Below are 22,858 nucleotides of genomic sequence, written 5' to 3'. Positions count from 1 at the left end.
GAAAAGGGAATCAAGTGATCAACAAACTCAGAGATATTTGTGCCCTCATATGGCTCAGGTTAATCTACAGGGGTAATAAGTGATGACAACATCGGAGGATAATGGAGGCAGCAGATGACAGGATCACAGAGGGAAGAGGAGCAGCAGGAGCGGCAGGGGTGACGGGTTGGACCATGATGCCGCTTCCATTGGTTCAGATTAAACCGCGTGCAGCCCACAGAAACAAGCTTCATATCTAAGATCCCTTCTTAGTCAACTCCCTGGGCTCTTTCACTTTGCAGAGGCGGTTTAAGAAAAAAGAAAAGATCATACAAACGTGTTCGCTATGCTGCATGTTATTCTAGCATCTACGCTATCTGACGTTCCTGCTGTTACCGTATCTAAAAACATGTTCTTGATGAAACTTGAGCCTGGACCTACCGACATATTCCCATAAAACACATGCAGATTTTCATCTTTCTCCATTTATCACTTCGCCGGATGTCGACGTACCTCCTCCCCTGTCTATTGTCTATTTTTCTTGCAACCCTGAGATTCTGTCGCTGCTGCTTGGTTACTATAGTGACCGTGTTTTCCATTAGTTGCTTAACCGCGGTGTAGTGTAGCATGAGGTGTAATATCCAGCTTTATTGGAAAAATGGGCAGTAAGAAACTGCTGCACCTCCAGTGACCCCAGATGGGGAGAGGGAAGAGAAAATCCCGAGGGTCAGGGGTTAAAGCGGGAATAAACACAGGTATCCGTTCAGCAAACAGCGAGGCAAGAGTAAAATATGGTTACTGTGGAAACACTGTGCCACAGTAAACCAGTGATCCCGATCCTTTGATTTAGGCCCTATTAGTGATATAGTCAGGTGAAGTTAAATGTCAGTCAGAAAATGGTTTTCATTTCACTCGCTACCGGATGTCATTAATGCTACAGCTCTGTTGCTATAGCAACAGTTCTTGTTAGACAAAGACTAGGTATTGATTTCATGAAGCCACATGAATTTGCCAAAAGCCTCTAAGTGTGGTGGTTTTCTCATGATAATGTTGCCGTTCATTAATGCAAGATAATAAATCACTTTTTATTTTGTGGAGGAACGTGTTTTAAATCTGAATAATCTGGGGGGGAAGGCTCACATGATGGGGTGAAAAAATAAAGCTGATGTGTGAGCATTTTGTTCGATAACATGAGCTGCACAGCGGGAATTCAGCATATGCAACATTTACTAGATATAATACTGGAGGTAATGGTGTCTTAGGGTGATAAAAGCACCGTTTCCCTGCTCTTTCTTCCTCTGGATGCATTTTTTTGTGAGGAACTAAAACATTTTCTGACCAAAAAGGAGCAATTATTGTTTAATTTCAAAGCAGATATTGGCAGTAATGTGTGAACCTGCAGCAATGCAACTGATTATCTGAAACATGGCTGGAGAAGAATGTGGGCGCTCCTTCAAAAAGAATTATTCTGTTTCCACAGCAACCGACGTTATCAATGACTTAGTCATTGTTTTAGCACCAGAGGGTGGGGTTAAATCTGCTACAGCTGTCATCAGGTGGCTGAAGTCTGGCTGTTACCATAAATTATTAAGTGTCTTATTAAATTCTTCTTCTGAGCTGTAGAGAAATGATGAGAGTATGAAACAGCTTCTAAACTGCACCATTAAAGATGAATTAATCACATTCTGGCTGCATGAATAAGCCAGGAGTTCTACGTACATCAGCCTGGCAAAAAGGGATTAAAGTCTCAGGTGGTGATTTCTTTGCTTCTAGATATATGATTAATACTTTTACCATATTTTATGACTATTTTAGTATTATTATGATCTCTGAATGCTCTGGTGACCCCTCCTGAGAGTGGATGGATGGATAGATGTGCATTATAGAAGGTCTATGTGTTACATGGTAAATGACATTTGGTTTATAATAATTTTGAAAAAACAAAAACAACCCCCCCACACACACAAATCAGCAAAGTCACTGACAAGTCACTGTCAGCAAATTATTTGACCCTGTTTCAAAATGAGGTTCACTTTGGTCAACAGTGACGCTGGTCAATAACTTCCTTGATATGTGGATCAGTCCAGATTTATGATCTATAGCATAAGATATGAAATAAATTTTTATCAAATAATGTTAAAATGGTTCAGTTCCTGCTTAATTGGTAGCGATATCTTATGTTCTGCTGTTGGAGAGCAGTAAGATAATCCATCGTCCTGTGCTGGAAAACTGCCTGGATCACAGAAATGAACACCATATCAATCATATTTACACTGGTACGACCAGCAATCGTCTGCTCTGGTTTTTATATAAGTCCTTACACATCCCATCAATCAAAATATAATTTGTGGTGATAATATTGTTGAAGATATGGCTTGTTGGTGACGCTTGTTGCAAATGACGCGACTCTGATCTGTGTGATGCTGGTGGTGGGATTTGATTACCGGGGCCACAAACATCCCATCTTGCATAATGAATTTGTTCTGAACATCATGTAAATTTTATTGCATATTATTTTACAATTTGTTCAGTGTCATCTCCATACAAATCAACTTAAACACACACCTGCGCTCATTCTCACATTCATACCAGTTTGTCAAAGGATAATTCATTTTTCCGTAAATAAATTCTTTCGCTGTTGACAAAAGTGTCCGTATGTTTGATCTCCTGTCAGAGTTTCTTGTCCAGACCAAACAACTTGTTTTTCTTACCTCATTGAAATACGCGTCCTGAGTAGCGGTGAGCCCAAAGCCGCTCTGCTGGGTCTCAAAGGCCAGGAGGTGGGACAACAGGCGTTCGGCGATCTGTAAGTCATTGCTATAGAGCCGGGCGGTAGCCTCGGTCACGTCACGCAGCTGGTGGGCGAGTTTCTTCTCCATGATGGTGTTGAGCTCTGTCTCATTCCGCTCCAGAGAGTCAAGCTAAACACGCAGAGACGCAGAGTTGCTCAATATTTCACGTAACTGTAAACATCTGTGGATTTTAATATGACAAGAAAGATTCTGAGGCAGATTTCATGCTGCCTCCCACTCATAAGACACAATATATCCTCCTGTAATATATAGAGTCTATTTTGTCTGTAGCGGACTGGGCTGACAGGGGGAGGGTTTTCAGTTCGAGCCCTGGTGGAACAAAACCACAGAAGGTGTTCTGTCACCAGAACACCTTCAGAGCACCACCGAGGTACCCTTGAGCAAGTATCAGAACACTCAATTGCTCACATAGGGCCCTACAATGAGCTGGTGGCTCATTTAGATGTATCCTCACTTCGCCTATTTGTAGCTGGGACAGGCTCCAGCACCGTCCCCATGACCCCAAAAGGAATGTAGCGCCAAGAAAACAATTTATAGGTTTGTTTTTTGCCTTCACACTTTTTACTTCTGTCACACACAGTTATAATTGCAACGATAAAATCAGAAACTACAGAAAGCAGCCTTGAATTGGCTAATTCTAATTTTATGTGGTCTCTCTCTGTTTTTTTTTTTGTCTCTCTGTCTCATCCATTATTTGAGGAAAAGTTCACTGTTTTCAGACCAGTGTGCTGTAACCACCAAAGTAATTAACTTACACAGTAAACCAACTGTAACGCAGTTATATCTGCATTAAAAGGCACCCCGCAGCTATTTATGCATCCTTACAAAGTTGCTATCATTCAGTTAATTCCATGCAAATTAGCAGATCAGGCAGATTTAAAAGCAGGCAGAGAGCACATCCTACATTCCTGCTTCATACCTCTCACTCTAAACCGGCAGATGTGTCTTCAATTATTTTAATAGATCGATAGACTTCACTTACAGCAGCATTGAGCTCCACAAACGGAGGTGAGGTGCAGTTGTAGAGTTCAGGCTCCAGCCACCCTCGTTCTACATCACAGTGCCTGATGGCTGCACCTGCACAGAGGGGAGAACATGGCAAATCTGGGTGACTCAGTCCAGATGTGCACCGTTTAAATTGCAGCAGCTCCTGGAAGTGCGGCTCTGTTACGCACCGACGGAGCCTTTGGGGCAGGATACCGCTGCAGGCAGGTTGAACTTTGTCCGTGGCCACCAGATCCCCTGAGTGATGGTCTTTGGGCAGCCGTCATAGATGACTGCAGAGGGGAACAGGACACCGCTGAAAATCCCCATTATCATCCCCAACCACATCTCAGCAAATGGCACTAAAAATCACCACGACCAGCCACATTTTTTTTCCCCCAAGAAAGTAATTACAGAAGAGAAAGAAGACTAGAAAAAGAACGTGCACTATTTCGAGGCTTGGCCAAATGGTAGAGCCGTCTGGGGAGGAAAATATGAGCAGCGATGAAAATCGATTGCATATTTCTGAATTCAGATCAGCTCACAATTTCCTCTCTATGGGAAATTCCTTTCCACACTGGTTTCAAATCACTCTCATATATCAATAAGTGCGCGTGCAGCTGCTACAAACGGTACCGCTAATAAACACAAATTCTCCTTTAATCATCGTCTAATTAAAGATGTACAGACATCGTAATAGTAAAAAGCCGTCTCACCCTCACAGCCGGAATTTGTGACTTCAGCAAATGGGTTGTCGCATGCGTTGCACTGGCGACCAATCACGCCAGGCCTGCACTGGCACTGGCCAGACTCTGGGTTGCACGACCGCGAGAAGGAACCCACCGGGTAGCAGTCACATGGGAGACAGGTGTCGGAGCCCCGTGGGTGGTAGTGAAACTCCTGCAGACACGTGCACAGAAGTCCCATCAAGCTCTTTTTCAACAATGACATAAACGCCAGCATAAGAATGAGGCAAGCGCAGGTGCTGGCACATATTAAAGCTGTCGCAATTGCATTGAAATACACTGTATTACTTTATTGCATTTTGAAGATAATGTGATGATGCGGCAGAAAGGCGCTTCGTTTCGGTGTGTTTTCCTTATCGACCCGTCACTCCAATATCTGAGCCTCTGGGCAGAATATTACAATTTTATAAAACAGTCAAAAACAGCTCATCTGTATGTGACTGGAGCCCTGAGAGCTTAGAGGTCAGCGGAATTGGTTCCTCAGTGGTGGTCCTGACTGAAGCGAGCTTAAATCTAAATTCCGGGTCTGACCTAACAAGCAGGGTTTTATCACATGGTGGGGAAACAGCGATGGCCCCGAACGCACCACAGAGCAACGCCGTTATCAGAAACCTTTACCGCATTTGTTGAGAACATTTCCTTCCTGAAACGTATTCTTAAAGTCTGTATGATTTAGAACACAGTAAAAGAGACAGTGACGGGACTCTCATTCAGATTTATGAAGTAATATGCTGCTTCTTTATTATTCAAAACAGGCGTAACACACCCTTCTCCAGACAAACATCAGGGAGGGAAATTTACTGCTCTCATAAATAGAGATAATCAGTGCGATCTGACTGAGTTCCCCTCATGATCATGTCGATTCTAAAGCTTCAGAAAGAAAGTTCAACCGCCCTTGAGAAACAAGGCCGGAATTCAAACAAGCACTTTGCCTTAAAAAAGGAAAATCAAAATCCTGATCATCTGAGGGCTGAACACATCCTGGGGTTAAGTGCTTTTTTAAGGGTAAAATGAGGTAAAAAGATCAGATGAAGGCCTTTTATAATACTTGTCAGTGTTACCCACATTACACTGTGAAATATCTGTTCAGTATTAGCTGTCATTATTAGCTGCTATTACTATTAGCTGCTGCGTGCATGTAAACCGCCACAACTATGAGCAGTTGAAACAATTCTAGTGTTTTCACATGAATAATGTCACGCACAATTAAAAAGAATCTACAGCAGTACACACACGTGTGTGTGTGTGTGTGTGTTTGCGGCTCACCTTGCAGTGACAGTGTCCATTCGTCTTGTTACAGTTGGGGTCGAAGCCCTTATCCGTGTCACAGTCGCACGGCCCACATGTCGGGGACCCCCACCAACCCCTGGGACACTGGTGGTCAATTCTGCACATGAACAGATGCAGCAACAGCTGAATGAGTGTGCAAAGGGAAAGCAACAGCGCCACAGACGTTTATTTGTTAATCTGAGACGGACGGGGGGGCGGGGAGCAAAAGTGAGCCACGCAGAAGCAGAGTGGCGCTCAGAAACACAAAATATTGATCTGTCGCTGCAGGCAAAAGAAAAACGGCGTTTGGGGGGCGGCAGTGAGAACATTTTCACATATATTACAGACAGGAGTTATCATATGCTGAGTCATAGATGATAAAACACATTATTTATGACCCTGTTTCAATACGGCGAGGGATTGGACGACTGAATTCCTTCCAGTTTACACAGCAGTTCAGTCTCAGGACTTTTTGATCTTTTTAGAGAATTTACAGGAGTCTTAACCTGCCAATGTGGCTGCTGTGAAGCTAACGATCCCAGGACAGAAGAGCAAAAGAGGCTCTGCTTGTGTTAAAAGCATCAAACTCTCATTAAAATAGTGCCCATGAACGTCCATCTTGAATCCAGGTGAACTGTTATGCCCCAAACACATCAGCTGTGGATGCATTTCAGAATTAAGGTGAAGCTTCATAGGTGTAGATATTCACCCTAGTAACAAACGCTGACAATGTCGGGGTGGTTTTAACAAAAGGCTCATTAAAAGTTCCTTCTTTTTATCTCATTTTATATTTGTGAACAGCGGGGACAAGAAGAAAGGAATGCTTTAGGGCTGCAGCTGCGTGTGTGTGTGTGTGTGTGTGTGTGTGTGTGTGTGTGTGTGTGTGTGTGTGTGTGTGTGTACCTGTGTTGGCAGTATTGTCCGTAGTGGTTGTCTCCACAGTCACAGTTGTATCCATGGGAGGAGGTGGGCTTCCTGTGACACTGAGCCTCATTTTCACATGGATTCAAATGGCAGGCGTCCGTGCAGCCTTTTCCATAGTAGCCTGGGAACAAGAGGAGACAACAACGGCTCATCCAGTTGCACACAAAAACACCCCATAATTCATCAACACCAGAGTCTATCAATTAACCAGCATTTAATTTAATCTGATCAGCAACATTGGAAAAAAAACAACAACAGGCAAAGCCATATCATTTATTGGTTATTAATTCTGACAAAAAAAATATGTGAAGCATCAGGCGTCTTTTTATCTTTAGTTAAGATAAAAATAAAAGAAGTAATATATTAGTATCGACATCTTCTGAAAGTCTCACTCACAGATGATCCCCAGTTTTCTTCTTCTACTATAGAACATCCTCTGCTCTCAGGCTGCCTCTTTTAATCTCACAGCATTGACCAGGATGTCTATAGAGATTAAGTGTGTGTGTGTGTGTGTGTGTGTGTGTGTGTGTGTGTGTGTGGTAGCTTGCTCCACTGCTTTCACAGGTTTGTCAATAGAAGCTATAGGCAGTCATCTCCGTGTCCATTTATGTGACATCTATTCTTTCTCCAAAAGGAATAAATCCAGATATCCTGTTTTACATTTAATTTAAAAAAGGGGGGTAAACTAAACCTGCAACAGTTACGTAAAAAGGGGCTGTACGACACTGCAAAAATTTAAAGAATGGCCAATATTGTACATCTGTGTCCTACAGATGGTGTAGGTGACCAAAACTATGTGTCGTGACACCTGGTGGGGGATTCAGAACAGAGCTACACAACTGTAGTGCATTCGGCATTTATGTGTGTTGGTATTTGGCCTTTAATTTATTTTACTTTGTTGTTCTACTGCTCACAGACACACATATACACTCACACACTCACACACACACACACACACACACACAATGAACTGCTATCCATCCTATTCACCATTACACTTCACCATGGCAACCGCCTGACCAGGGTGATGACGGTGCAGGCTGTTGTCAGACACTTACAATGGCATTGGCCTTGTCACAACAACGTGAGAGACACAGAGAGAAAAGTAGCGAGAACAAAGAGCTGCAATCAGCTCTGTGTGTGTGTGTGTGTGTGTGTGTGTGTGTGTGTGTGTGTGTGTGTGTGTGTGTGTGTGTGTGTTCATTTTTGAAGATCCAGGAACTTGTGAAAAGTTCACTGTCTGGATATAAAGGAAACTGAAATCTTCATGCCTAATGTCTTAGAACTCAGGCATGAAAAAAGGGTGGTTGCTTTATTGATATAGAGATCGCTGGATCAAATTAGTGCGCTTCGGTGAATGAACGTAGCAGTTTGGTGCTTGCCAGCCTGTCGGCCTCGGCCTCGGCTGCCTCCACACCTGCTTGCCATAACGTGCCCCTACAGTTACTGAAACTACCTTCAGAAATACACAACAACAACTGGCTCTGACTGGATTGTGATGCAGAACACCTTCTCCCTCTCTTTCCCTTCTGTCTCCCACCGAGTGAGTACGTGTGTGTGTGTGTGTGTGTGTGTGTGTGTGTGTGTGTGTGTGTGTGTGTGTGTGTGCGCGTGTGCGTGCGTGTGTGTGTGTGTGATGTGTCCTCTCCATTGTTATTTTCTATTACACAGACAGGGGTGGTACAACATTCTCCGCGGACCCATTACAACAGATTAAGCATCAGGCAAACTCACATGCACAGGTACACGCAAACGCACACAAATGAAAAGGAATTATTTAGAGTGCACCTCTTCATGTTTTCCCACTCACTACCTTTATTAAAGATTAATTTGATTTGTCTCCAGCAGCATTCATTGTAAAACAGTCTCCATTTTTAATGATGCAGGAAGATAATGATCTGTGTGTGCCTGTGTGTGTGTCTAAGCTGCTAAGCCGGAGTGTTAGCATTAGCCTGCAGGCTTGTGTATAACGCTAGCGGCAGAGCAGCACTTCTGTTGCTTCCTCTCTCATGCTTCCAGGCTCACGGCGATCCCACTTTTAACAAACTTTACCCTCCATTCTCACGCCTGTTAAACTTCTCACCTCCTCTTTCAAGTCTTCCAAAAAAACTTTTCAATTCTTGAAAACTTTCCTTTGATTTGTCTCCTATTTAGCATGAGTGTTTGAAACTCGCAGCCGGAGGACACATTTCCATGTTTGGTCGCAGAGATGAGACCAAATCCGCCTCTTTCATTGCAGCTTTGGGAGAACTTTGATGTTGTGCACCCTTAAACACTGACCCAACACATGTCAGACATGTGGAAATGGACCAGAGTGAGTGAGTGAGTGAGTGAGTGAGAGAGTGAGTGAGCAAGTGAGTGAGCGAGTGAGTGAGTGAGTGAGTGAGAGAGTGAGTGAGTGAGTGAGTGAGTGAGTGAGTGAGTGAGTGAGTGAGTGAGTGAGCGAGCGAGCGAGCGAGCGAGCGAGTGAGTGAGTGAGTGAGTGAGGCCGATGTACTGTCAACCGTAACTGACAACTTCCTAATTCCACTTAAATCCAACTACAGGTGGTTTGTGATGTTGTGTTTTATGCTGATTATTTACTTCACACGCGTGCTTTCATTCTGTGCTTCCCTGACGCGTCGGCAACGTGACACTGTGCTTCTTTTTGATGTGCACGGCAGCGAAGGAACGACATAAATGAGGATGATGGGTAAACATGAGGAGCATCGGGGAGAAATCTACGTGTGTTCACCCAATTATTCCATTAATCCAAATTCCAAAAATCGGATAATGAACTGTTTTTTTGGTCAGGCAAACAGGGTTAATGTTTTATTAATGGGCTCTGTGAAGGAAACACAAGTGAAATGTTACTGTTTAAACACCCGTTTCTCTTCTTTAGGCGCCTCTGATTGGCTGGTTTAATGTGTTAAGTCAGTACTTCTGGCAGCGAATGCTGCTAATAACAGCCAATAATTTACCCTCCACTGAGTGTATTTTATCATTTCCTCTGCCTCCGTTGCTGCAGATCTACCCCCCCCCCCCCCCCCCCATGTCAACAAGGCTTTCAGGCTGTTTGATTTGACTTTTTTCTGCAACCTCTTTCTTTTCTTCTTTCCTCTTGCCGCAAAACTTTGAGTGTTTATTTGAGCCTATTTCTGGCCCGCGCCTCTTTCTCCTCATTAATCATTAACATTCTCTCTCTCTCCTGTTTAATTTCCATCTTTTTAACATCCTATGTTCCCTGCTTGTCTATATGCGTCCCATCTCTTCTCATGTTGCTCTCTTCTCTCTAACTTTTAATCAGGATTATTTCCTGCTCATTAATTTGGCCTGGTTAAATTCACCTGACTAAGGATAATTTAAAAGTTTGCCTGCAGTCTCTCGCTCTCAGTAGATGAGGCCTCATTATACACTCCCAAATATCTATTTAACCCAGTTAGAGCACTTGAACACAACTGAGATTGGTCCACATTATAACGATTCCCAATTTTTTCCCCTCTGCTGAATTCTTCTTCCCTATTAAAAGGTTAACAGATTCAATTTAAGTTCAAAAGAAAACAGAAAAGAGCTCCTGACCGAGATATTCTGCTATTTTACTCACAAAGAGGAAGTGAAATCTGTCTTTGTAACTTCCACTTCGGAGTCACATGGAGCCCCTATCTTACATTTGGTTATTAAAAAATCAACCAGTTCTCTGTTTTTCAGGTTCCCAGTAGGAACCAGCCCAAAAGAAGAAGTTTTTATTGTCATTATACCATCAGTTGTAGGACAATGGACCAACAACTCAGCTTTACGTTGACACTAACCCTGTACGGAACGAGTCTCGCGGAATTTCTAGTTTATCCATCTAGAGAGATCGGCACTGGGATAAAAATAACGGGACCTTACCGGGTTCGCAGATACAGGTGTGCCGCTCCCACTGGTCTGAACAGTGGCTGTGGGTGGGGCATGGAGACGACACACAGGGGTTCCCCACAGTGCAGCCCGTTTCCACTTTAACAGTTCTGGTGGGGCGGGGGAGGGCGGGAGCGTCAGGCCGCACACCCAACCGAACGCCCTGTCAACACAAGCAGCGGTCGGCGTGAACAAACGATGTGTTTACAATGTGTAAAATGTGTCCATTCTGCATTTAAGGCAATGATACTTCCTCCCAATCATCCATCAACAGGGATTAACACAATCAATCTTCACCTGTATGCAGCCTCTGATCCCGTTCAGAACCTCCCCAGATCCGAGCACGCCTCCCACATGCAGATGTTTCACCTTCAAACCACGGAGTTCATTTCCCACTATCACTGTTCCCTACAGACGGGTGGAGACAGAGATTAAATGAGCATTTACAGCAAGACAGGCAGAGACTATTTCAACGCAGCGCAGGTTAAAGCACGTGCTCATTTTAACAGAACCGGTTGGGTTTTTTGTCTAATCGCAATATCACCAAAACAGTCAGATGGGGGTGAAAATGGAGCAAAACTTTATTAAGTGGAAGTAATGATAACCGTCAATCTTTGTTCGCTCGTGACGGCAATGTTGACAGCTTGCATCATCCATGAAAAGGAAATCAGTGAGCCTCAATTATCACAGTATCGGCCTCAGCGAACAGGAAAAACAATAAAAACGAAAGGGCGGCGCATGGCTGATGATATCTGTACGCACGCCAACCCATCTCAAAGAAAACGACAGCTACTATGCAAACGCATGTCATTTCAAATGGGTTTTACGGAGAAACAAGGTGTGAAACTGGCTGTGTCCTCCTCCTAACCTAGCTTAGCATCCATGTAATACTGTATACACAAGACTAAAAGGAAAAGGTTTAATCCCCAACGACGCGTTTTACGCAATATATTTTTAAATATCTGAAACATGCTATTTTCATCCTGATGCACAAATGTTAAATGGTGCAGGAGGATCATTTGTACCCTGAAATGTGAATTATTTTAATATGTTATTATCTTTTTGCAGTCTTCTGTTTCCGTGTTCTGGCAGGGGAAGATGAGCTGCTCAAGATTAGAGCATATTAAAAAGCCCGTCTCACCTTCTTTTATATTAAATGAGGTATAAATCCAATTAGAGTTTTCTAATGACTAACCATGGATTATCCATCAACACAAAGACTGGGAACGTTGCTTTCTTTTTTTATTCCATTATCACCTCTGAAAAGCACCTATTGCTGATTACAAATAATCCAATACGGTTGTGAATTTGTCTCAGATACATTGACAGAATGGAGGGAAATTGATTTGATCTGGAAAGAAAAGTCAAATTCCAGCAGTTGTTTTCAAGGAATTTCAAGGCGGTCCGGTCTGATGAAACGCTGATAAAAGGACAATTTTACCTGATAGAGTCCAAAGTCCAGCCGTAGTGTGGCGACATAGCGAGTCTGGCGGTCGCTGTGAACGTCTCGCAGCTCCAGCTGGAGGTCGTGCCAACGGCCGTCTGCCACCAGAACCTGATCCAAGCGCAGGCGCACCGGCCTGGTCGAGCCGCGGGTCACCGAGAACACCAGCTGACTGTTTATCACCTACGAGAGCGCACGGAGAAGCCAGGAAAGGAAGTGCAACACGAAATGGAGGGAAAGGTGTGAAGACGAGTCACGAGTCAGAACGACTGATACCTACATGCATGTGCGTGTAGGTGGGAATGTAAAAATCACATTTCTGCACTACAGCTGAAGAAATCGGATGTAAAGCAAACGTTTCGTCATCAGTATCACCTCTGGCAACACATTTGCCAGCCAAAACATCGAGTAGCTAAAGTGGCATTACACCTGAACCCACATGATAATGCCAGCACAAATGTGCTGAAGATTAATATTCCCATCTATCCACTGTTTTAGCTAGCACAGCAGTCACGGCGGCTCCGACCCCCTAGTGAGCTTAAATTTGCCCAGACAAAAGCTGAGATCTCATCCCATGTGTGCACATGTTTCGCCTTAGAGCTGTGAATTTCCCCTTAAAACCATGAAATGAATCCCACCGTCGCTGTTGCCATCTTCATCAGTGAGGGAGGAATGAGAGCGAGGAAACGACAGCCGACACACAAAGCCAACAGTAGAAAATGAAACCCCATTAAGAGTCTATTCAGCCCGGTGTCAGACTAGAAGTGTTGTTAGCCATTGATATTTAGGGACTATTTCACAAAAACTGGCAGACTTCTGCTCTTGGGTGGCATATTTATACCTGTGCAGCACCATGAAGTCTGATGTGCACCTCCCTCCTGTTGACTCTGGTTTTCATCTTCTAAGTCTTAATTTCATTTCCTTCTACTTTATGGATACCTGATCTAATACGCATGCAAACCCATATATTTCTGTGGCTCTTCAGGGAAACATATGTGAAGCTATGTATCCGCGGCTCATTGAGCCAAGAGAAACAACCCCAAATCCCATTTTGCATGTTATTACGGTTGAATAATAAATGGAATTTATAGAACTATTATACAGAATCAATGGGCCCACTCCAGCCTGGATAAATGTGTCTGCTAGCAGGACTAAATCTGGGTCACTTGTGTACCTACCTGGAACAGCAGGCTGGTGTACTGGCCGGCCTGAGCCTGCAGCAGTGTTCCGTCTTTGGATCGAGTCCTGAACACAAGACCCAGGTACCAGGGCGTAGAGATGGTCACGTCATTCTTCAAGTCCCACCAAAGGACACTGTTGCCAAGGAAACGATGTGGGTGCGGCATCACTGAGATGGAAAGTAAGAGGCAGAATTTTAGTAAAAACAGCCTTATATTTACGCATACGGAGTAATGGCCTGCAGCTGGGGGAGACTGGAAACACTGGAAATGAAAATGCAGACGGGCAGACAGACTGAGGAATCCATCGGAATGAATGACGAAGCATTTGAGGCATTGCAACACCAGGCACGTAAGCAGTTTGTTCACCACTGAGAACACGTTTAAACACGATACCTGAAGCACTTTAGCTTCAGTGAATTATTCACTAATTAATGAGACATTAGTGTAATTACTGCTGACAAATAAAGGGCAAAATAGCAGGGCCACATTTTGCAGCTTTTATAAAAAATTGCACCCCAGGAAGGAGATGAGATTAAGATAAAGCCTCTCACCGTGGCTGCAGTCCTTCCCTCCGTACCCTAAAGGACAGTCGCAGAAGAAAGTCTCCCAGCCGACCCTGCACGTCCCACCATTCTGACAGGGGTTGGACTGACAGAAGGGCCGTTTGGCGCTGCAGCCTGTAGTCAAATGCAAACCCAAATGCACCAGTAATAGAGGTTAAAAAAGAAGTCTAGTTCATTTATTCTTGGATATCAGTGGAATAAAACAAGTCACTTGGCTTGAAAAATCCAATTTCGTGTTTAGCATTGACGTGCTTTTTGCGAATAACACGCAATAATGCGTCATCTGTGAATATGTTAAATCTTTAAAGTGTACAAGGAGGACCCCTCACCAGGAAGGGTTCCGTTGTTAGCTATAAATCCAGCCAGGTCAAGCTGCTTGTTGTCGATATGGAAGTCCTTCAGGCAGCCGATAAACTCCCTGCTGCTGAATGGGAAGTTATCAGCCCCATTGGGAACTCCACCCAGAAACAGTGGACCAGTCAGATCCAGAGACCTGGGAAAGCAGATAAAGAGGCGCCAAGTAAACAAAATGAAGGGCTGTGATTGTCTCCCAAGGGTGAAATGGAGAGGCACCAATGTGAGAAAGGAAACACATTAAACGGGCATAAATCAATCAATCCAGAAATGAAGTGGTCTGCCCGAGGTAAATGTCAAAAGCAACAGGAATAACTGCAGATGCTGAAGAGAAATGAGATTCGAATGATTATGTTTAGTGGAACTGTGAGGAGGGGACGTGAGAAAATGAAAAGATGAGAGGGCCAATAAGACGGATGGAGAGACACAGGAGCAAACAGGTGATTAGCGACTCCAAATAACAGTCGGATCCATGACGGAGGAGGTAATGTTGGATGATGACAATAGAGGCAGAAAGGAGACCAGCAGTGTCAGGAGACAGATAACACAAGAGAAGGATAACAGCAAACATTTGGATGACGAGCGGCAGTAAATAAACAGAGGATGAGGAGGCTAATGTAGCTAACGTCAGCTTTTAGCCCAAATTATTCAACGTGCTGTGCTCAAAAATGCCCCAAAAGGTGATCTGAAGTCACCAAAAGGTGCCAGAGTCAAACAGGTGAATGATGATGAAACATCAAGAGAGTGCCGAGGAGAGAACGACAAGAAGGAGGGCAATGTAACTGGAGGGAGAGCAGAGACGGTTTGAGCTTCATTCTCTGTCCTGCCTCTTTCATCTTTCTGTCAGCCACTCGTAGCACTCTCAGAACACCAGCTAACACGATTAGAGCGAGGCCGGACGCCTCCTTTCCTGCTCCTGTGGTGGAGTGTTGGAGCTGGGTGTAAACAGACAGGCAAACAGCACAAGAGGCTGCTAAACTTTGACAAGGTCGAGCACTTAAAAGCACTAACACGGATTAAAACCCTCAGTCTGGATGGTTTTGTAGTGCACGAGAGAGAGAGAGAGAGAGAGAGAGAGAGACATAGACATGAATGTTAACAACAGGCAAAATGAGCTGACAAGTAATAAGCCCATTAGGGAGAGGCAGACATGAAGGAGCATGAAGATGTCAGACAGTCAAGCCTCATTAAAGCCTCAGGTCCCTGCAGTCACCTCATCACCCACATCTGACATTCCCCAGAAATCCTTTCCAACCGCGCTGCCCTCAGTCAAGGTTCTGAAGATTACGCGGCTAAGTGTCTTACATTTTACTCTAAAACGCTGATCAATGCGGTGGCCTGCTGAAATCATGCTGGGAATTGTGGAATGGAGCATTTAAAAGAATTTAACCGGAGCCGGACGGTTTGGGCTTGTTAAGCCGTCTTTATCGGTCCTGCTGATTAGAACACGCACAAGGCCACACATCTGGGACGTGTCAGCAGGAGCCAGAGAGAAAGTTATCCATCCATCCATCCATCCATCCATCCATCCATCCATCCACTCATCCATCCATCCATCCATCCATCCATCCATCATCCATCCATCCATCCATCCATCCATCCATCCATCCATCCATCCATCCATCCATCCATCCATCCATCATCCATCCATCCATCCATCCATCCATCCATCATCCATCCATCCATCCATCCATCCATCCATCCATCCATCCATCCATCCATCCATCCATCCACTCATCCATCCATCATCCATCCATCCATCCTTCCATCCATCCATCATCCATCCATCCATCCATCCATCATCCATCCATCCATCCATCCATCCATCATCCATCCATCCATCCTTCCATCCATCCATCCATCCTTCCATCCATCATCCATCCATCCATCCATCCATCATCCATCCATCCATCCATCCATCCATCATCCATCCATCCATCCATCCTTCCATCCATCCATCCATCCTTCCATCCATCCATCCATCATCCATCCATCCATCCATCCATCCACTCATCCATCATCCATCCATCCATCCATCCATCCATCCATCCACTCATCCATCATCCATCCTTCCATCCATCCATCCATCCATCCATCCATCCATCCATCCATCCATCCATCCATCCATCCATCCACTCATCCATCCACTCATCCATCCATCCATCCTTCCTTCCATCCATCCATCCACTCATCCATCCTTTCATTCATCCATCCGTTTGTTTGTCCACTCGTCATCCATCCATCATACATCCATCCATCCATCCATCCATCCATCCGTTTGTCTGTCCACTCGTCATCCATCCATCATCCATCCATCTACTCATCCATCCATCCACTCATCCATCATCCACTCATCCATCCACTCATCCATCCATCCACTCATCCACTCATCCATCCATCCATCCATCCACTCATCCATCCATCCATCCATCCATCCATCCATCCATCCTTGTGGCCCCTCCACCTGGCATATTTCAGGACTTACACAACGGATTTGACTTATAATTCCAGAGAATGGCCATTGTCGTGCTGACGGGCCATCATATACTGCACATACGTGAGTCCCTGTCATGAGTCTCATTCTTAATCTTAATCTTCATAATCTCATACACGGTGCTGCATTCAAGCAGCGGGTGAGCTGCAAATCCTTCCTACCAGATCAAAGAACTGCTCAACACTCAGCTCAAGCATGATGACAATGTTCTGCCACAAGCTCAAGACGGGACAGTTTATAGTACAACATTAATCGCACGAGTGAGGGATCTGTACCTGCGACCACAGTTCCAATGGATGGATTTTATATCTTTATTTCCTTTCTTCTCCTATTTATATCTCTCTTTGCAGCCAACTGTAAGCCGATGGGTCCCGCCATGAGAGCGGGGTTCTCCTCCAGGTTTCCTCCTGTTAAAGAAAGCGTTCCTTTGCCCCCAATGCCTTGCTGTTTGCTGTTTTGGGTCTGTAAAGTGACTGAGTCACCAATTGTCACTGATTCTGAATAAGATAAGCAGCATTTTATCCCCGCGGACTTTCAGCGACAGTTTCACAGTCGGATTTTCCATGAAGATGTCAAGCGTCTTTGACAGACAACGTGGACGACAGTGGAGGAAAGGTGATGACAGAGAAGATAAACTCACTTCTTGCTGCTGGTCTGCTTGCCCTGTGCGGCGCAGCTGTAATTTCCTAGCTGTGTACTGAAGCGGAGCGACAGGGCCGCATCGCAGTCATCTACGCTCACCACGGCAATCTTTTCATCAGACGGACCCTGGGCCTCGCCACCGATGCTGCGCTTCGGCTAGACGGAAACACACGATACGATTAAATCAAGGATTACCGGGAAGCTGAATATTTCATTACATGCAAGACTTTAGAGGTCAGATAACTGTAGGTATACAATAAATCACACAAAATATTATTGTGTTAGAAGGGAAGGGAAACATTAGTACCACAAGACACACAGAAATGATAACGGATGGGTAATTAATAAAATTGGAAGCGGCATCAGGGGAGAAAGGGACACAAAGAAATAAAGAATGTGGACGTATGTGTGGTCAGACACACCCTCATACTCACATAGCGTGTGCTTGGCTGAAGAGAATGAAAGAACATGATGAAAATTAAAGATGTACAGTGAGTATGCATAAATAAAATGGCGAGAAATAAACGTCCCCCCTCCCGCAGAACAGTGGACGCAGTCAAAGCTCAAATCACATATTTAACTATTCAAACTTGTAAAAGAACAACAAAGATCATTTGGATGAAAGACACTAAAAATGGATCCAGCTCGGTGTCACTACATTGCCTTCTTCCTTCACGTATGTATAGGTTTTAATTCTAATGCCAATTACCCCTGCAAGGGCCAGGGGGCTTTTGCACGTGTGTTTTACTGGCTGGGGTGTGAGCCACATTAAATGGAGCCAGGTGGATATTTTGATCGCTCTATTGCACCTTGAAATGAAGTGCAGTTCTAATAAACAACAGCGATGTGCTTTTTAGGCTGTCAATTAGCAAAGTGGTCGGTTTCATGGCATCAAAACATGGCTCAAATGGAGAAATGAGACTGTACATGTAAATGGCTGAGAACACACTCAAAATGATACCTAAGCCCACCTTGTTGTAGTAGTGAATGTGAACAGTATGCCAGTTCCCATCACTCACACCGCCAGGCTGGAAGGGAGTCACCTGAGTCGACGATTCACCTGTACCCACAAGGTCAGACAGTCAAACGCAAGGCAGCACGACTTAAATAATTAACAAAGATTTTATTTGATTAGTGAAACACTCCACGTACCTGTGGAATATTTAAGCACCACTTGTCCTTCTTGGATCTCCAAGGCGATGAAGTCGTGCTTCTCATTAAAGCGTCCATTATAGAAGAGAAGACCGCTGTTCTCCAAAGTGGTAAATCTAACGTGAACATGGAAATGCACGTTCAGAACCGAAAAGAGGAAATTCAGCACTTATAATAATCTATTGGCAAAAGCTGTTAGCATAGTGGAACAGAAGTGGAGCACGGCGGATATGGATGCAGATTTCTGCCGTCCCTGCGGCTGCTTGGAGTCCTACAATAGTCACGTTTCCACAGTGAGGCCGGGGGGGGGGACGTGATGAGGCCAAGACCGCCATGTTAACACGACCTGATCAAAAGCACCGCTTGTTTGTGCGACTCTGTGGCATAGACAACAAATCTGTTTTCCTGGCAACGTGATGCAGGGAAAAACACTGCAAAAAAGAACACTAAACGTTTTGGAAACACAATGGCCGACCATGTGTGACTGCAGTCCAGTTATTTAAAAAGTAGCTCATATTACCAAATTTGTTCTCTTATCATGGTTTAAACAAAGTGGAAGCTATCTGTCAGGTGTGATGTCATCTCTCCAAGCCAATTCAAATGCCGTACGGCTCACACGTCTGATGGAGCTGGTTCAATTAGGATGTTTTATGTCTGTTTTAAAGGCAGCTAGCCTCTTGAAAGCAGCTCCTTAAGCCTGTTCCAGCTACACATACAGAGCAGCTGTCGCAACACGACCTGGATCTGGACCAGGTTTTTACATGAGGGACTGGCTCTTTATTGTAAGAGCCTTCACATCAGAGTTTCAACTACAAATACATCAGCAATAGCTTCAGGGGAGGAAGATGAAAAACAAACATCTTTTTACAGCGTGGGGAATGGGGAAAATGTTCTGGGAGAAGGTGAGCGACGTGAATAATGATTAGCTCGGCTCTGATGTGAAAATTGGGACAAAGAGAGTAGCTGGCAGCCAACTCGATACTAAATAAAACATCAATATCAGGGGACAGATGCTGACAAAGTGTGTGTGGCTGGAGATGTCTGGAGATTGATGCAACAGTTTCGGGGTGACGACAGGAGCTATGAATAACAGCAATTAGACATGAAGAATGTCACAGTTTCTCTGCTGCAGTTTTGGAATTTTAACGATGGCATGTCACAACCTGCTGCCACCTTGTGTTGCCAGGAGAAGCCAAACTATCCCACAAATCCTCCCCGGTGCTCCGATGGTCACTCGGCGTCATTACCTCAGGCAATTAATCGATTAAATGAACTGCACGTGATGTCTGTAATGCACCGGGATGGCCCACGGCACTTTATGGCGACTACACCAGCCTAGCAACAACCCCAATGTCACCTTAGCAACGATCATGAGATGACATCACCTGTGGCAACCAACCCATATTTCTTCCTGGTCACTCTTTGAGGTCCAGATTAGCTACAGGCAACGCTGGGAGCGTTCGGAGGCAGGAGACAAACATAAAATCAATTCAATCAAGTAAAAAAAAGCGACCCAAAAACTAAATCTGAGGTGATACAGCTGTTCAGGTAAAACAGCCAGGCTTTTAGTGCCAGTTAACATAAGAAAACCTTGCAAAAGCATAATTTCAGCAGAGCAAAGCTGCATTCAAGCCTCAACATGAGTGAACAGGCTGACGAACATCCACGCAGGTGTCGTATCCCTCAGAGCCAACACAGCCCTGAACATCTGCTGATCCAGGTCAGACCTTAAAGGGTTAAAGCAGGGGTGATTTAAAAGGATGTGAGATAAGAAGAAAAGATAAGTGGAAGGGCAGAGAGCAAATGTTACTGAACCCGCTACGCCCACAGATGAAAGAGGAGACAGAGCCCAAAAAGAGGCAGCACAGAAACGGCGGACGACGGCATCGATCGCTGAGACCGAGATGAAATAACTAGATTAAAGCAAAGATGAGAGAGAAAATGGAGAAGGGACGAGCTGCAGTTACAGATCAGGGGATGAGGACGCGAGGACGCAGCAGAGAAATCCACTCACGTTAATGAGATGGTCAGGTGGAATCTCTGTCGCAGCCCGCGGAACATGGCGAAGGACTTTGGCGGGAAGGACCGGGCCGTAACGGTGCAGTACGGGGGCTCGTAATCCCCTGATGGGCACTCGCAGCGGAACCCCCCTCCGGAGAGCTCAGAGCAGTTCCCTCCGTTGCGGCACACACCTGGAACACACCCGCCCTGTCGACGGTCAAACTCACAGCGATCCCCTGGGGGCAAAAGCAACAGGTTTTCATTAGTCGGGCAGATAAAATGATGGTCAAACAGGAATTGAACATCGCTCCGGGGGCCATATTTGTGTTTCTGCCGAGAGAAACCAGGGATGAAAAAAAGCTGACTGTTACATTGGAACAGTTTGGAAAACCAGACAACACAAACAAATCTGGGATGAGAATAAACTGGTTTGGCGCCCGTGTGAAGTGTCTCGGGAGGCAGAAACACCCACGCACCGCGCACAGATACACCGTCTCCGACATGAAAATGCACGTGGGAGGAGACAAAGTTATCCTCTGTTTTTCGGCTTTCCACCGTTTCCTTAAGCGCATTCAGACCCACACACTGTCTGGCGTTCAGCAGCTGCGCACTAAAGCCCATCATCATCATTATCGGAGGCGCTCCGGAATGCTGAGGTCGGAAGTTCGCCTTGAGATAGACGGCTCCTGGAGGACCCTGTTCAGAACCTGCTGACGGCTCAGAACGCACACGTCAACGCAAGGCGGGTTATAAAAATATATATATATATATTTATAAGACAAGAAGGAAAATCCTAAAAATATTACTTTTGCTGGAGTTACCTTAACACACACACAGATCAATTGGCCCCAAACCCTCGAGGCTGCTGCGTTTCATCCTCTTCTCATTTTTGTTGGCACATTGTGCAGCTTTGAGATGCCAACGCACCTACCGGCAAAGTCTTCAAATGTTCACACACAAACACACATATACACACACATATAGAAGCCTTCACCATCTATCATGACCCTTTCAACACAGATGCTTTCAGACATGGACACACACAGTCAAAACAGAGCCTAACACATTGACCTGGGGCATATCATGATCACATATATATACGCACACACACACATTGAGTGAGTGAAACCTACATGCACACACAGGCTCAAACCTAGTAAAGAAGAGTAGGGACTTCCACAGGAGGCGTCTGAGCCACTTATATGAGCTACGAGCCAATGAATCGATATTAAATTAATCGATATTTCAACTCTAATCTGGTAGAATGAGCACAAACATGATAAAATGTGATTTATTTTTAGAAATACAAACTGAAGTTTTCTGTCTTCTGCATCTCCAACCAGGTTTTGTTTTGGTTTTCCTTTGACTACGACATGAATGTAACGTTTGATCACATATGTATGGATCAAGTTATGTGGTGATTAATCGGAACATTTCTTGTGAATGTCACTTTATTAAAAATCGTGTTAGAAACTTATCGGAATGTGTATAACATTTCACTAGTAGCTCACATTTATCTTACCCCCCCCCCCCCATCCCCCCAGTATCTCCATATCTGCTCATTTTTCTTCTGCTGTTGTGCAAAAGTTCCATTTCAACAACTATCTCGCTCAAATATACATTAGATATTAATTTGTCCATTCTCATTTTTATCTCTGCAGCTCCCCATGCGGCATCTCTTCCTTGTGCAGCTCCACGCTCTGTCAGGCCGCCTCACAAGCACACACACACACACACACACACACACACACACACACACATACACACAGAACACACACAGCCTCTGAGGCAGCTGCTGTCTATAGACAACGTACATATTTATTTAGATAAATATACAGCAGAAATTAAACTGGTTGCATTTAAATGAGGGGACAGTGTACGTTTTGGATGATCTGTTCGTGTCAAAGCTGTTTAAAATTCAATGTAAGTTAATTTATGTACACTGGACTTGCTTTTGCCATCACACACACTGTGTTTAGATACTCCTGTCACTCGTTGCACCAACATGAAGCTCACACTGGTACCAACAAAAACCCCATCTCTATTTATAAAACACTTCTATATTGTTCATTTTCCCTTCGCTTCCTTTCTCCATCCCTCTCTCTCTTTACATCTGGCCATTTCTCTTTTTGTTTCCTCTTCTCCTCTTCCTCTTTGGTCGCTTTAATGCATTCACACCACCCCTTCATTCATGTGGATGTTTTATTCATCAAAGCCGGCATTATTCAACCAACCCCACGGCATCATCGTTTGCTCCGCTCCACCTCCCACTCCATCACCCCCCCGCCCCTTCCCCCAACACATGGTCTGTCCCTGGAGGCCTATACACTCCCAGCTCCTCTGCCCCTCTCCTCCCTTTTACTGAGTCCTTGGAGGTCTCACTCCTACTCATATTTTGGTGCCCTTCTTTGAAACCTTACAGTACAGAGAAGGTAT

At 44.7% G+C, this 22,858-nt stretch overlaps 1 protein-coding gene across 4 annotated transcripts in view; it reads right to left on the bottom strand.

Moving 5' to 3' along the window:
- The window catches only part of celsr3 (cadherin, EGF LAG seven-pass G-type receptor 3), a 64,390-nt gene that overhangs the window by 16,723 nt on the left and 24,809 nt on the right, over nucleotides 1-22,858 (bottom strand). For 3 of the 4 annotated variants that reach the window (XM_029833301.1, XM_029833299.1, XM_029833302.1), the window contains exons 4-20: nucleotides 20,436-20,658; nucleotides 18,422-18,537; nucleotides 18,241-18,329; nucleotides 17,704-17,718; nucleotides 17,268-17,425; nucleotides 14,109-14,272; nucleotides 13,768-13,893; nucleotides 13,214-13,383; nucleotides 12,033-12,218; nucleotides 10,889-10,999; nucleotides 10,586-10,754; nucleotides 6,695-6,836; nucleotides 5,789-5,909; nucleotides 4,493-4,676; nucleotides 3,968-4,069; nucleotides 3,775-3,869; nucleotides 2,691-2,900 (exon numbers count right to left, since the gene is read on the bottom strand). In XM_029833301.1, coding sequence (XP_029689161.1) covers nucleotides 2,691-2,900; nucleotides 3,775-3,869; nucleotides 3,968-4,069; nucleotides 4,493-4,676; nucleotides 5,789-5,909; nucleotides 6,695-6,836; nucleotides 10,586-10,754; nucleotides 10,889-10,999; nucleotides 12,033-12,218; nucleotides 13,214-13,383; nucleotides 13,768-13,893; nucleotides 14,109-14,272; nucleotides 17,268-17,425; nucleotides 17,704-17,718; nucleotides 18,241-18,329; nucleotides 18,422-18,537; nucleotides 20,436-20,658 — 2,381 coding nt within the window. The remainder of the gene's footprint in view (nucleotides 1-2,690; nucleotides 2,901-3,774; nucleotides 3,870-3,967; nucleotides 4,070-4,492; nucleotides 4,677-5,788; nucleotides 5,910-6,694; nucleotides 6,837-10,585; nucleotides 10,755-10,888; nucleotides 11,000-12,032; nucleotides 12,219-13,213; nucleotides 13,384-13,767; nucleotides 13,894-14,108; nucleotides 14,273-17,267; nucleotides 17,426-17,703; nucleotides 17,719-18,240; nucleotides 18,330-18,421; nucleotides 18,538-20,435; nucleotides 20,659-22,858) is intronic. The other variant, XM_029833300.1, reaches the window with a different exon arrangement.

Source organism: Takifugu rubripes, chromosome 3, assembly GCF_901000725.2.
Source record: "Takifugu rubripes chromosome 3, fTakRub1.2, whole genome shotgun sequence".
Classification (NCBI taxonomy): Eukaryota; Metazoa; Chordata; class Actinopteri; order Tetraodontiformes; family Tetraodontidae; genus Takifugu; species Takifugu rubripes.
The sequence above is the reverse complement of the archived record's forward strand: the minus strand, read 5'-3'. Positions and strand labels throughout refer to the sequence as shown.